At 45.1% G+C, this 15,480-nt stretch overlaps 1 protein-coding gene across 1 annotated transcript; it reads left to right on the plus strand.

Annotated features, from left to right (window-relative positions):
* Positions 1–5,122: 5,122 nt before the first annotated feature.
* On the plus strand, positions 5,123–15,167 carry LOC114616208 (epithelial cell adhesion molecule). The gene is made up of 7 exons (XM_028761724.1): positions 5,123–5,270; positions 8,226–8,333; positions 8,568–8,808; positions 10,056–10,121; positions 10,630–10,693; positions 12,240–12,341; positions 14,928–15,167. Exons 1-7 carry the CDS (start codon positions 5,195–5,197, stop codon positions 15,144–15,146), a joined length of 876 nt encoding a protein of 291 aa, XP_028617557.1. The 5' UTR covers positions 5,123–5,194; the 3' UTR covers positions 15,147–15,167.
* Positions 15,168–15,480: the final 313 nt, after the last annotated feature.

Here is a 15,480-nt window from a genome sequence, read left to right on the forward strand (position 1 = left end):
AAAAAAACCAAACCAAAAAAAAAGAAAAGAAAAGAAAAAGAAAGAAAGATTTGCAGGGTATTTATAAATCTAATGGTTTTAACATACACAATTCTTTGAGTGTGCTGGAGGACAATTTTCAGAATTGTTTCTCTTTAGGCATCTTGTTTAAATGGCCTTAATTTCCAGAGCGATCTATCTATCTATCTATCTATCTATCTATCTATCTATCTATCTGTTTTGAGACAGCGTCTCACTGTGTAGCCCAGCATGGCCTGGAAGTCCCTCTGCAGACCAGGTTGGCTCCTCAAATTCACAGATCCTTCTCCCTCTACCTCCCAAGAGTTGGGATTGAAGGATTAATGTACCACCACCACAGCAGCTCACATATATATATATATATGTGTGTGTGTGTGTGTGTGTGTGTGTGTGTGTGTGTGTGTGTGTGTGCCTAAATGAGTTTATGAGCAAAATGTGTGTGTAGGTGTCCTTGGCAGCTCTAAGAGGTTTAATTCCTTGATTCTGGATTTATAGGCAGTTATCAGCCCCGACGTCAGTGATGGGAACCAAAACCATAGTAAGAGTAAGCACTCGGAACTGCTCTAGGTTCTGCCTTGCTTTTAAAAAATAGGGTGTCTTGCTGGGGCCTGATGCTCACCTGTTAGGCCAGGTTGGCTGGCCAGACAATGCAGATCCTTTTTGTTCCCATTGCTGCTCAGTGCTGGGATTCCAAGCCTCTGCATCCACATCTGCTTTCTATGGATGCTGGGGAGGGACCCAAAGCCCCCACACACTGCAAGCCCTTTACCAGCTCTGCTATCTCTCCAGCCTCCCTCACATAATTTTTAATACCTCTCCCTTCAACACACTTTTGTTTAATTTCCCTCCCCTCAGGTTACACTTGGTGACTCATTTCTTTGTGGAGTATGCATGTGCTGCTAGGGAAAAACAAAAAACCCAAAAAACAAATACCATAACCCAGGGCCTTGCACATGCATTAGACTAGTGGTTACACTCCAGTCCATAATTATTTCTTCTATTCTCTTCCTTTTTCTTTTCCTTCTTTTCTATTTTGAGGTCTCAAAACATTGGTTCAGAGTGGATCCTTCCCATGGAAATCTTCAGTAAAAGATGATAGATTTACACAATCTGATGAGGAACCAAAGTATATGAGCCACGCACTTCTACTAAATCGCATATGGAAAAAAAAATGAAGCTTTTTTTTTTTTTAAAAGAAGGAGGGGGGAAGGCATGGTAGTTCCTGCTTTGTTTGTTTGTTTGTTTTCTTATTTTGAGACAGGGTTTCTTTGTGTAGCCCTGGCTGTCTTGGAACTTACTTTGTAAACCAGGCTGGCCTTGAACTCACAGAGATTTGTGTGCCTCTGCTTTCCAAGTGTTGGGTTCAAAGGTGTGCGGCACCACAGCTCAGCTGTGGTTTATGCTTTTAATGATAACAGTTAGTATACTGAGGTAGGAAGACTGCCAGGAGTTGAGTCCAATCTGGTACAGTGAGATCCCTCCTCAAAACAACAAACAAACAAACAAACAAAACCTTAGGTCAGACATGGTATCCTATGCCTGTAGTCTCAGCACTTTCCAGCCAGAGGCAAGAGAATCAAGAGTTCAAGGCTATGCTTAGCTACAAAGTGAGTTTATGGTCAGTGAGTGCTTCCTGAGACCTGTCTCAAAAAACGAGTGACAACAAAAGACACGACAATATGGGATTCCAGATTGGTCTTGGTGATACATGGGAATTTGGGGTCCCCTCTTGGGGTTCTTGGACTCATTAATCAAAGAACATAAAAAAGGTCTCAATCAGAAGCTCAACACCTTTATTAGAGGCTAAAAGAAAACACCCAGGGCAGGTAAGGTTTACATCCCAGCAGCTTTGCAGAGGAGGAGACAGGAGAGGTGGCAAAAGCTGTGCCCTTGAGTCAAGCCAGTGGAGAAGTCAGCTAAGGGCAGCAGGCAGCCACAAGGGGGGACAGGGCCCCAAAAGAAAGAATGAGGAAGCCCCAGGAATCATAAAAAGCAAAGTTAGGCTCTGGCCAGCACCAAAAAGAAAGACAGAAAGAAAAAAAAAGGAAGAAATAGCACTTTGACCAGGCAGAGTCTCATTGCTCTTGCTGGGTAAGGACTGCACTGTGGGAAGGGGCCTACAGTATCTCATTAAAGGACTAATTATTCCACCTCTCTGCTTTACAAGGCTTAAGATGAACCCAACTTCCTAAGGGTGATCCCTTGGCCAGGTGATTGACCCAGTCCCAGGCGGCTGATTCTCGTGACCAAAAGTTTCCCCTAAATAGGCTTTTGTTGCTACTCTAACACAGGGATATGGAAAAACAATAGTTAAAAAAAAGCTGGGGACTCTAAATAAGATCTGTAGTTTACTAACACTGAACCAATGCTAACTAATGTCTTAGTCTTGACAAAGTCACATTTCAACCATGGGAGTCACTCCATAAACACATATGGGACCTTTCAGTTCTGTTCTTGTCTCTCTGCTGGTTACATAAGCACCGTCCATTCCTCCTCATCCCCACGCTATCTTCTCAGCTAGGAAATACTTCAATATACAGGGCATCCTGCAAGGCATTGTGTGGCACATGCCCGAATCCCAGAACCTGGGAGGAAGAGGGGAGGGCCACGTAGTGAGTTTGACTTCAGTCTGGGCTACATAAGACACTGCCTTGGGGCTAGAGAGGTGGCCTAGTGACTAAGAGCACTGGCTGTTCTTAGAAGACCAGCGTTCAGCTTCTGACACCCACATGGCAGTTTACAACTGTCTGTAACTCCCAGTTCAGAGGATCAATGCTCTCTTTGGCCTGTATGGGCACAGTCATACATGTGGGCAAAAGATTCATACACATAAAATAAAAATAAATAAAATATAGTTTTTAAAAAGATACTGTCTTGGACTGGAGAGATGATTCAGTGGTTAAGAGCACTTACTGCACTTCCAGAGGTTCTGAGTTCAAATCCCAGCAACCACATGGTAGCTCACAACCATCTGTAATGAGATCTGATGCCCTCTTCTGGTGTGTCTGAAGACAGCTACAGTGTACTCATATATAATAAATAAATAAATCTTTAAAAAAAAAGATACTGTCTTTTAAAAAATAATCAAACCATCACCCATTTGATCCTCTTTCTTTCTCTCTCTCTCTCTCTTTCTTTCTTTTTTCGAGACAGGGTTTCTCTGTGTAGTTCTGGCTGTCCTGGAACTCACTCTGTAGACCAGGCTGGCCTTGAACTCAGAAATCCGCCTGTCTCTGCCTCCCAAGTGCTGGGATTAAAGGCGTGCGCCACTACTGCCCAGCGCGCAACTTCTTCTAAGTTGTCAGTTGACTCAGAGATTGGGGCTATTCTCTTTGAAATGCTATAAAGAGTATTGTATCCAAAATTCTATCTGTGCTCTATGTAGAGATGTGTAGTCTGGTGTCTGAAACCCCCTCCCCATTCTACTGGGGAGTGTCATGCTACTTCAGGAAGATGGCGGCCAGAGGATTAACTAGTAGGAGTTGGCTCTGTCCTTCCACCCTGTGGGTCCAAAGGACTGAATCTAGGTCATCAGGTTCTCAGTGAGGAACTAGGGGTTAGAAGATCCCTAACAGGCAGACATTTAGGGTGAGGGCCACAAAAATAGCTGATGAAGATGGCAAACCTCCAGCTTCTCCCTCACCCTCCTGACTAGAGATAAATGCCTGGCAGCTTAAAGAGAAGGCCTGGCCTACTTTTTCTCCCGCCAGTAGGGCCCATTTGCTGGAGGACCGGTCTGACAAGTTCAAGACTGGATCAGGAACTGTTTACCCCAACGGAATGGCCTATCGGCTGCATCGTCTTTGTTCAAACTGACCAACCCAAACTGGGGGCTGAACAGTGTGCCCGCCCCACCCCACCCCTCCAAAGACCCACTAAATTCAGCTCTGGAGGAGAAGCAGCACTTTTTCCCCCCTCTGGCTGACTTGTGGTGTGTGAGGCCTTCCGCTGTTGCTTCGTATGTCGCTAGAGGTCTTTCCTTGATTAACACCCACCCTCCCCGCACGAGACGTTGTTTCTTTTGTGTAGGCCTGACTGAACTCGAACTCACAGAAATCCTCCTGCCTCTCCTTCCTTAGTGCTAGGATTAAAGGTGTGTGCCACTACGCCTGGCCTTTTCCTGTCTTTTAAATCTTTGTTTCTAAGACTTCTCTACACTTTCGAAGAAATCTGTTTTATCAACACTATTTAATATATGGCTCAGGATTCCCTGTATCTGGAAGAGAACAGGGAGGGATATATGGTAGGTTTGAGGGCGGGAAGTGAGGAATTAATGTAATTCTACCATAATCTCAAAAAATAAAATAATTAAAATATATAATACTTACAACAAGCATTTTAGTTAAAAAAAAAAAAAGCTACATACTATCCGAGCTGGAGACGGCTCAGCGGTTAAGAGTACTTGGTCCTCTGATAGTGTTTTCTCAATCTGTGTGAATTGCCTATGAACATCGGAAAACAGGCGTGTTTACATTATAATTCATAACAGTAGCAAATTACAGTTATGAAGTAGCAATGAAAATAATTGTATAGTGTGTGGGTGGTCACCACAGCCGCAGCGTAAGGAAGGTTGTGAATCATTGCTCTAGAAGTTCATTCCCAGCACTCATAAGGTGGCTCTTGCCCATCCATAACTCCTGCTCCAGGGGATCCGAAGCCCTCTTCTGACTGATGCGGGGACCAGGCATGCTGGTGGTGCACATGCACGCAGGCAAAAATTCGTACACGTTAAAGAACAATTTTAAAAGTTTGAAAAGGTATTGGAAAGTAAATTGCCAGTCGCAGCGCAAAGACAAGTACTCTCTGTTGTCTTTCCTCCAGGAAGTTCACGGTTTGACTTGGTATCCCTTTCGGCTTTCAGGTCCAGTCTCGTCCTGGTACCCGTGACATCCGGTCCTTCCGGATGTTGGAGTCCCCGCCTCAAGTCCTAGGCAGCGCGCACCTGGAGAGGGGGCGGGGTGGGCGGGCGCGCGGGCTGGTGACTCACCCCGGGCGGGCGAGCGGAGGTGAGGGCGGGGAGGGCCGAGGGGCGTGGCCGCCGGGGCCGCAGGTCCGCAGGTCGGCTCCCGCCTCGCCGCGCGCAGAGCGCTCAGTCCGTCGGTCGCCGCACAGCGCGACTGTTCCCGGAGCCGTCCCGCACCGCACCCCCGCGAGTCCTCACCACTCCGCGCGCAGCATGGCGTCCCCCCAGGCCCTCTCGGTCGGGTTTCTGCTCGCGGTGGTCACGGTGACGCTGGCCGCGGCTCAGAAAGGTGAGGCGTGGAGCTGGGGCAGAGGTGTGGGGTCGTGTCGGGCCAGTGATGGGGAGCGGACGGCAGGGCTGCGCTCTCTGGCCCCGAGACCGGATGGTGCGGGCGGGACGCGCGCTCCGACGAGGCGGCGGTGTGCTGTGCCTGGCGGGGGCGTGGGGCTAGGTTGGGTGAGCGGCCATCGCCCTGGATCGGGCGGCTCCAACTTGGTTCCAAGTCCCAAAGCGCGGGTCTCTGTCGCTGCGACATGCCCGTCAGTACCCCCTCCCTCCGTACCTGCCCTGGTCCCCGGATGTGGGCCCCGGGAGGGGACAGGTAGCTCCCCCGAGGCCGCTGTGCACCTGCGCGTCGGAGGCGGGCCTTCTGGGACTTACCGGTCGGAGGTGTGTTTTCCCTTTTCTAAGAATCTGACTAATGCAGTGTTTATTGTAGGGAGGACAGATACAAAGATAAACTGTAAGGACCTTTCTAAATATCGCATAATCATTCCACTCTTAAGAATTCTCTGATTAAAAATTGTGCATATTTGTGTTTCGGAATATAGGTAGATTTATATAACTATCTTTCCAACATTTCATGAAGGAACTTTTCTACTTCCTTTAGGCATTTATTTTTAAAACTGTTTGCATGGAGTCGGACAACTTGTGGAAGTCAGCTCTGGGGATCAAACTCATGGGCCTTTATCCCTACAGCCACGTTTTTGTTTCCTTTAGTCTTTAAGAATTATTCTGAAACAATGACTGAACAATCTGTAGCGAGGACACCGAGTTCGATCCTAGTTGTTTTTACTATAGAGTTCGCCCCGACTTTTGATTTATTTCTAAGATGGTGTCTGGAAGTGGAGAATTGAACAAAACAGTCTGGAGAGAATTTTTTTCCTTTTGTTTCTTTCTCAATTTTTAAGCTAAATATAATTTAGCTTTGTTTTCTGGGAAAGATTTCATTCTCTACTAGGAGATGTGGCCTATATTCATTAATCATACTTTAATACACTTTAATCAAGTTATAGTTTTCTGATATCTTGGTCTAATTTGTAAATTGAGGGCTGGGATGTAGAGGGCTTGCCTCAAAAACCTTGGGCTTGGTTCCCTAGCACCCCATTAACAAGGTACCTGTAACTCCAGACCTTGGGAAGTGTAACCTGTAGGGTTAGCAATTCAAGGTCATCTTGAATTGGTGTGGCCATGGAGGCAAGCCTGGGCTAAAGGAACCCTGTTTAATGAAGAAAAGCTTAAATAGATACCTAATGGGCCCCAGGTAGGCATTCCTTAGGAAAACTGGGTAAAGAAGGATGTCAGGAGGATCTATCGATTGTAGAATTGGAGTTGTTGACTTTTGAGGGAGAAAGATAGAATTACTCGTAGACAAGTGTGAAATTGTACGTGAAGAGGAGATGCTGGGAAGAGGGGAGCAGCCAGGTGTACGAGCACGCTGGGTGAGGCAGGAGGGCTTTTGTGAGCCTGGGCTGTAAAATCCAGAAACATCCAGAAAGGGAAGGAAGGACACAGAGGGAGGGAGGGACACGGGGAAGAAGGAAAGGGAAAAGGTTTTTTTGTCTTTTTTTTTAAATGACAGGGCCGTTACTGGCTCAGTGGGTAAAGTTACTCCCGAGTTAAATTCCCAAGGCCCACTGGCAGAAGGGGAGAAGGACTCTCACTTACTCTGACTTCCACACTTGAATAATGTTAACTTTAAGAAGGAAAGCTCAGTAGTGCAGCCACAAGGCTTGATAAGATCTTTAGAGAGCTGTTTTTAAAACTTTCTGGCTAGGCTGGTGGTGCAAGCCTCCTAGCACTCTGTCTGAAGATCTGGCAGGTAGATCTCTGGTTGAAAACGGCCTGGTCTACACAGAACCAGGTCACTCAGGGAACATAGTTATGTATATGTCTGTGATTCCAGCCCTTAGGATTGTGAGCTGGAGGCTAACCTGGATTACATAGCAAGACCCTGCTTCAGAAAATAATTAAAAATTAAAACCAAAGCTAGCAACAACAAAATTGTCCATGGGTAGTAATCAACACCCCTGAGCCTGGCACCCAGGAGACCAAGGGCAAAGAATCTCTAGTTTAGGGCCAGAGAAATGGCTCAGTGACTAAAGGTACTTGTGGATCACTAGACTTAGTGACCGGAGTTTGATTACAGGAGCAAGGTAATGGGACGGGAGAAAGAGCTGAACACGTTAGTTTATCCTCTGACCTCTCTACGTCTACCTCAGAGTGCCCTGCTCCAGTTAGTGAATAAGTGTAATAAATTTAAAAAGAACGAGAGCCTGCTGACAAGGAAGAGATAGATAACAAGGGTGTGCTAACCTATCGTGAGCACAGCCCAAGGCTCTGTCCTTGGCACTGCCGAGAAAACCCCCAAGTGTCTTCCCTTGGGCCCACTCCCACCCTGCAGAGTTCTTAGCCACATTTCCTTAACACATTTTGATTCACTGTGCTTAGAACAAAGTTCTCCCCTGAAAAATTAACAGCATACAGAAAAGTGGAAGTGGGAACTGGCAAAGATTAGACTGTATGATGCCACAAAATGGCCAGTGTGAGACGACTCACACTTAAATTACAGCTGAAAAATATTCAGAGGTACAGTTTTTGGTCTTACTTTTTAAATTATTTATTTTTATTATTTAAGAGACATAGTCTTGGCTCTCCTGGAACTTACTGTGTAGACCAGGCTGGCTTTGAACTCACAGAGATCCACCAGCCTCTGCCTCTGTAGTGTGTACCATTATATCCTGGTATATTTATTTTTTGAGAGATGTCATTTGTATGACAAGGCACATGGGTGGAGGATAACTTTTTTTTCCAAGATGGGGGAACTCTGCTCTAGCCTCCCAAGTGCTAGGACTAAAGGCATGAGACCGCACGTGTGGCCCAGGACCACATCTCAAAGGCACGATTGACAGAATGAGTTGAAAGTTGAAACTACATTTTAAACTAATTTTTTACAATTTTCTAGACTGTGTGTGTGACAACTACAAGCTGGCAACAAGTTGCTCTCAGAATGAAAATGGTGAATGCCAGTGTACTTCCTATGGTACACAAAATACTGTCATTTGCTCCAAACGTGAGTAAAGATTCTTATTGCCTGGAAGTTTAATCTTGATAATATTTTTCAAATTGAGGCCCCTCTAGTTGAGTTTTACTGGCTCTAATCTGTTTTATTTTTGTGGAAATTATCTTCAGCAAGTAATTAAATATGGGGAAATGGAATGGCTTGGGATGAAAGCCGATTAAAAGTTCTGCCCTGGGCACGTGAAGCTGTGGTTATTTTCATTTGGCTTTACCACCGTCTTTTTAGTGGCATCCAAATGTTTGGTGATGAAGGCGGAAATGACTCACAGCAAGTCTGGAAGGAGGATGAAGCCGGATGGGGCCATCCAGAACAACGACGGTCTGTATGATCCCGAGTGCGACGAGCACGGGCTCTTCAAAGCCAAGCAATGCAATGGCACCGCCACATGCTGGTGCGTGAACACTGCTGGAGTCAGAAGAACCGACAAGGACTCAGAGATAACGTGCTCTGAGAGAGTGAGGACCTAGTGAGTGAGCTTTCTCACGTGTGTTTGCCGTTGAATACCAAATAACATTCTGTGCTTTGGAATTCAAAAACCAGGAAAAACTGGGCATGGGAGTTCAGGGCCAGACTTGTCTTCACAGTGAGTTTGAGACCAGCCTGGGCTACTTGAGATCCTCTTTGGAGTGACAAATGTCCATCCTGTCTCTGTGCCTCAAAAAACGCCTTTATTGGCTGGGCGGTGGTGGTGCACGCCTTTAATCCCAGCACTTGGGAGGCAGAGGCAGGCGGATTTCTGAGTTCGAGGCCAGCCTGGTCTACAGAGTGAGTTCCAGGACAGCCAGGACTACAGAGAAACCCTGTCTCGAAAAACCTAAAAAAACAAAAAACAAAAAAAAAAAGCCGCCTTTATTTGAGTTGGGCTTTTTTGGCCCTAATCCAGTTATATTTGTTTTCTTGGCTCTACTCCAACTGTGTTGTTTTGTGGAAACTGTCTGACTCCTGAAACTTTTTCTCTTTGGCAAGTAATTAAGTGTGGGAAATGGAAGGAGGCCTGGAATGATCTTTGGCCTGGGGTTGTGACGTTTCCAGAGCTGGCTTAATGAATTTCCTGTATAGATAGGCTGGGTCTTAGGTTTTATGGAAACGGTAGTGGATGTGACATTGTTCCCTTTGTTTTCACTGAAGTTGGATCAGTGTGGAGTGAGTACGAGTGACTTAGACTGTATATATGTGTTCATTTACTGGGTTCTAAAGCGGAGCTATTTGTGCTGGTGACAAGTGGTGGAGAAGTTGGGCCTCTATGCGAGCTCTACCCAGAGGGTGGAGAGGTTGATAAAAACAGACACAAGGCCTGTCAAGCATAAGCTACTGTCGGAAAGGAAGAAACTGAGAAGGAGGTGGGTCAAGGCTTGGAATTGCTGGCTCTGACTTTTGGGCAATTGTTGCTCTCTGTGCTCCACACCCCCCATTTCTTTCTGACATAGTTTTGTGCTAGAATCCTGGCTTGCCTTCTCCTGCCTCTGCCTCCATAGTGTGTGTTTGCAATGCTATGCCCTCTGCAACAACACAGCCAGCCTAGCCTTGACTGCAGTCGGCCTCATGTGCTGTAGCTGTAGCAGCAATCAGTGTCAGAGAGGGCATTCCCTTCTGGGTGTGCTCTCTGCAGGATATGTGAGGTGTGTTCACCACACTTACAGGTTCTGTGAGCTCTAATCCCTCCTCCTGAACAGCATAAAAGAGTTATACAGTTGACACCATCTTGTCTTACAGCTGGATCATCATTGAACTAAAACACAAAGAAAGAGAAAACCCTTACGACCTTCAGAGTTTGCAGACGTAAGTGTGATTACACATACACTCTGTATTTATGCACTGTGTGTGACAGGAAAACTACACAAGTGATCATGTGCCTTTCCCTCAGATGCCTCAGGTCACTCAGATCACGTCATGATGGGATGTCTGCCAGGTTTCTCTATTGTGAAGTTACCATTCTCCCTTTTGGAATTTATGAATAATCCATTGACAGATACATGGGTACTGTGTAAATGTTCTGCTTCTAATCAGACTGACACTCAACAACAGCTCTAGGATCAATGGCTGATGCTGGCTTGAACCACTTACTATGACTGTAAATTACATTAATTAAATTATGTACATATAATTATACAGTCTAGCCACCATTGCACTCCAGGTCCCAAGTCAGCGAGGGCTAGCTACATAGTGAACCCCTTTCTTTAAAATATATATATGTTATAACAACTAAGTTCTTGAGCTATCTGCTTAAAAAGTAGAGATTCTATTATGGTACAATTTAAAAAAAACAAAACTTGTAAATTATTTGCAGTGCACTTCAGGAGGCGTTCACATCTCGATATAAACTGAGTCAGAGATTTATCAAAAACATTATGGTAAGTTTTTTTGTTTTTTTTTGTTTTTGTTTTTTTTTGTAAGTGAGCTAGTTTTAGCAGCAAGTTGGCAGGGGAGATTGGTTTAAGTATAAATGACAGCCACTGTTGATCTCTCCCACCCCCAGACAGGGTTTCTCTGTGTAGCTCTGGCTATTCTGGAACTCACTCTGTAGACCAGGCTAGCCTAGAACTCAGAGATGAGCCTGCCTCTGTCTCTCAAGTACTGGGCTCAAAGGCGTGCTCCATTACGGCCCAGGTGGACAGCCAGTGATTTTTAATGGTAGCTAAATGAATTTTTATAACAATTTAAATCCTGAGCACTTAATATGGAATCCAAGTAGTTTTCCTTCCATCAACTAACTTTGCAAGTTTCAGTGTGCCCTTGAGGACACATAAAGGACGCGTAGTATCTCTTATGCTGAGGCATGCTGCCCTTACCTTGTAGGCTCTCTGTGATTGCCTTCTGCATGCCTGCCACAGGCTATCCTTACCCAGTGTTTTGATTTCCTTTCCTGTTGCTGTGATAAGGAGCCCTGAAGAAAGCGAGTTAGGAGAGAGAGGGTTTATTGATTGTATTTTTAGGGTTATATTACTTGTATGAGTGTTTAGTCTGCATGTGTATATGAGCACCATGTTTTTGCCTGGTGCTCCAGGAATGCAGAGAACGGCATTGGGTGGACTCAATAGTGTTGGTGTTACAGATGGTTAGCAGCTAGGAATTGAACCCCGTCCTCAAGAGCAGCATGTGCTGTAAACTGCTGAGCCGCGTCTTCAGCCCCCACAGGGTTTACAGATTTAGTTTTAGTTTACAGTTCCAGATTAGAGCCTCATTGTAGGAAGTCACTGCAGCAGGAACTTTCTGCATGGTGGCCATGAAGCAGCTAGCAACATCCACAGTCAAGAGCAGAAAATGAATCTATGCATGCCTTGTCCAGCTTGCTTTGTTTGTTTGTTTTGTTTTGTTTTGTTTGTTTTTCGAGACAGGGTTTCTCTGTGTAGCCCTAGCTGTGCTGGAACTCACTCTGTAGACCAGGCTGGCCTCGAACTCAGAAATCCACCTGCCTCTGCCTCCCAAGTGCTGGGATTAAAGGCGTGTGCCACCACTGCCCGGCCTTGTCCAGCTTTCTGTCTTTCTTTGTAGTCCAGGCCCCAGCCTAGGAAGTCATACAGGCCATAATCCTTGTGGGTCTTCCCACCTCAATTAACATACTAGAGATCATTCTCACAGAGTTGTCCATAGGTCAACCCAATATAGACAGTCCCTCATCGAGACTCACATGATTCTAGATTTTAGTTGACAATTAAAACTAGCCATCATACCTATTTAGCCCTTTCCTAACTCCTTAAACGGTTTGAATTGGCTATTTTACTCTCTTAGATAAAGTCCTCTCAAAGAGTTTTCAATTACTAGTGATAAATTATTCATTAATGTATACATCCTAGTGGATGTAGACTGTAGAAAATAAAATTCTATATATTCTGACTGTTGAACAAACTTTTCATATATTTTAATTATATTAATTTGTATTTTCACTTTTTCCCCCAGTATGAGAATAACGTTATCACTATTGATCTGATGCAAAACTCTTCTCAGAAAACTCAAGATGATGTGGACATAGCTGATGTGGCTTACTATTTTGAAAAAGATGTAAGTATGAACTATGTAATTTTTATTTATTTTTTATTTTATTTATTTATTTTGTTTGTTTGTTTGTTTGTTTGTTTTTGAGAGGGTTTCTCTGTGTAGTCCAGGGTGTCCTGGAACTCACTCTGTAGACCAGGCTGGCCTCGAACTCAGAAATCCGCCTGCCTCTGCCTCCCAAGTGCTGGGATTAAAGGTGTGCGCCACCACTGCCCGGCCAACTATGTAATTTTTAAAGCTTAATACTTTTTTAATGTTTTTTTTGAGACAGAATCTCAATACATATATCCCTGGCTGTCCCTGCAGTCACACAGATCTTTCTGTCTCTGCTTCCTGGAAGTGCTGGGTCAATGATATGCATAACCATGCCCAGGGTTTGTTCCTTTTTGAGGCAGGTTTTTATAGGCTGTCCTTGGACTTCTGATCCTCCTGCTTCCATCCTTCCAATTGTTGGGCATTATTTATAAAGAGAGAGTAGTAGTTTGGGAAAGGAGATGCTATGAGATTGTCCTTCAAAGATGAGCTTTACAAGGAGAGAGAGGGCCACACAGTCACAGGGGCTGTGTGGTTGGGTCATGGGGTAGGAAGGCTTTATGAGGGATGGTGCATCATTCCAGAGGCCATGGGGTTTGAGGGGAGAACATTATATATACACTTTGGTGTAAAGTGGGGCAGGTTTAGCAGAGTGAAGAACATGTCTTGTTCTTTCAGAGGACCTGTGTGTGATCCCCAGCAAGCACACCAGGCAGCTGTCAACTGAGATTAAGGATAATAGATGGGCAGTGGATGGCACTGCCACTTGGGAAGCAGAGCCAGGCAGATCTGAGTTCGAGGCCATCCTGGTGGACAGAATGAGTTCCAGGACAGCCAGGGCTGAAGAGAGAAACCCTGTCTCGAAACACAAAAACCAAACAACAGGCTGGGCGGTGGTGGCACACGCCTTTAATCCCAGCACTTGGGAGGCAGAGGCAGGCGGATTTCTGAGTTTGAGGCCAGACTGGTCTACAGAGTGAGTTCCAGGACAGCCAGGGCTATAAAGAGAAACCCTGTCTCGAAAAACAAAACAAACAAAAAACAAACAACAATTAAGGATAATAAAAACAGATCTAAAGCAAAGAGAAATGTAAAATGAAAGAATAGAGATATTTTCCATGGCAGGGGACAGGGAGCAGGCTGGTGAGATCCAGAGGGAGCCTGTTCATAGCTTTCTCAGGCTAGGAGCCTGGCCATAGAGCATGTCTGTTAGGAGCAGAGAGATGAGGAAGCACAAATCCTGTAAGCAGGCAACACGGAAACCATAGCTGGTAGGAAATGCATGGCCTGCTATCTTAGGAGAAGGAGGGACAGGTAGGGGTCTGTGATGTGATAGTCTCAAGTGCTAGTCTACAAGTGTATGACTCACTATGACTATTTTATGTCATACTGAGGACTGGACCCTGAACCCTGGATATGCTAGGTAAGCATTCTGCCAGTCCCTAGGCCCTCTGACTCCCATTTTAATCTTTGCTGTGTTAGGAATTGAACCCAGTGTGTATTCCAGTATGCTGGAATGCTGGGAACAGTCTACTACTAAGCTATGTACACCTAGCTTACTCCTGTGTGTGTGTGTGTGTGTGTAATGAATAGGAGTCAGCTCCATTTTAAAGACTAATTCTCATTCTGTGTAAGTGTGTCTGTGTGTCTGTGTGTACCTATATGCATGTTAGTGCAGGTGCCTTGAGACCAGAGGCTGAATGCAACCCCAGGACCTGGATTATAGTTTATTGTGAGCTGCCTGATGTGGGATCTGGGAACCAAACTCAAGTCCTCCTAATTGCTGAAAAGTCAAGTCAGTCTCTGTTTTGTCTTTCTTTTTCCCGTGACAGAGTTTCTCTGTATATCCCTGGCTGTCCTGGAACTTGCTCTGTAGACCAGGCTGGCCTAAAATTTATAGAGATTCACCTGCCTCTCCCTCCCGAGTGCTGGGATTAAAGGTGTGCACCACTACTGTGCAGCTTCCATTTTAAAAACATTATGTGAGCCCCAGAGGTGGTAGAATAAATACACTGTAATTCTGATGCTCTGAAGGCTGAGGCAGGGGGACTGAGTTCAAAGACAACTTCATATGTAAGTATATATATATTTTTTATTGTTTGTTCTTCCTTTATTATTCCTCTTTGTTTTCAGACAGTCTTTACATTAGTCCAGGTTAACCTAGAACTCATGATAGAGGGTAGGCTTCAGTCTTCTCAGATGGTAGGGTCACAGATGGAAGACCAGCACCTGGCTACACTTGTGTTTATTACAGTGAAGTATTTCTTCTGAGAGTTACTTTAGAATATTTGGGCATGGGAGATGAAGGGATAAAAGAAAGAATGAGACTAAATTGGTTGAGTATTATGTTTTAGTCTGCAGGGTAGGACCATGGACTTCATTTCTCCTTCTGTGGATGGCATTTTCCTGTAATAAATCGTGCTTTGAAGTTTCCCTGGATCAGATTGTTATGGAAACTGTGGATTCTTGGTAGCCCTCTTCTGGCCTACAGTTGGTGTGTAGGTACTGGTGCCCGTGCTGATTGTCTGGAACAGTTTTTACTGTTCTTCTCCTTTGTAGGTGAAGGGGGAATCCTTGTTCCATCCTTCTAAGAACATGGACCTAAGAGTGAATGGAGAGCCACTTGATCTGGACCCCGGGCAGACTCTGATTTACTACGTTGATGAAAAGGCACCTGAGTTTTCCATGCAGGGCCTCACAGCTGGGATCATCGCTGTCATTGTGGTGGTGACATTAGCAATCATCGCAGGGATTGTTGTCCTGGTGAGTACAGGATGAGTCAGTGCTCAGTAAAACATGCATTCTTAGATTATCTTTAAAAAGTACCCATGTTTGAAAACTTTAGTGAAGGACTATATTGTATTTCTGGTTCCCCTTTACAAAATCGTCACTTCCTAATGCTGGAAAACATTGATTACTCATGAGAAAACACCTCGGCTGAATACCACAGCCTAGTTCCCTGCCAGGAATTCAGTGCTCCTGCCAGAGCACAGCAGACAAGAACTCCCAGATCAGTCACTGAGACGCACAACACAGCACTTACTATTTGTTTGGTTTTGGTGGTGCTGTAAACTGAGCTCTGGCTCCAAAACAACACAGAGCTTAAGTCAGG

The sequence above is a fragment of the Grammomys surdaster genome, unplaced genomic scaffold (genome assembly GCF_004785775.1).
Source record: "Grammomys surdaster isolate TR1022 unplaced genomic scaffold, NIH_TR_1.0 309133, whole genome shotgun sequence".
In the NCBI taxonomy this organism is placed as follows: Eukaryota; Metazoa; Chordata; class Mammalia; order Rodentia; family Muridae; genus Grammomys; species Grammomys surdaster.

Coding starts and splice junctions, on each gene's coding strand:
- LOC114616208 (XM_028761724.1), top strand. CDS start 5,195: ATGGCGTCCCCCCAGGCCCTCTCGGTCGGGTTTCTGCTCGCGGTGGTC. Junction 10,122..10,629: donor GACCTTCAGAGTTTGCAGAC/GTAAGTGTGATT, acceptor AATTATTTGCAG/TGCACTTCAGGAGGCGTTCA. Junction 10,694..12,239: donor GATTTATCAAAAACATTATG/GTAAGTTTTTTT, acceptor TTTTTCCCCCAG/TATGAGAATAACGTTATCAC.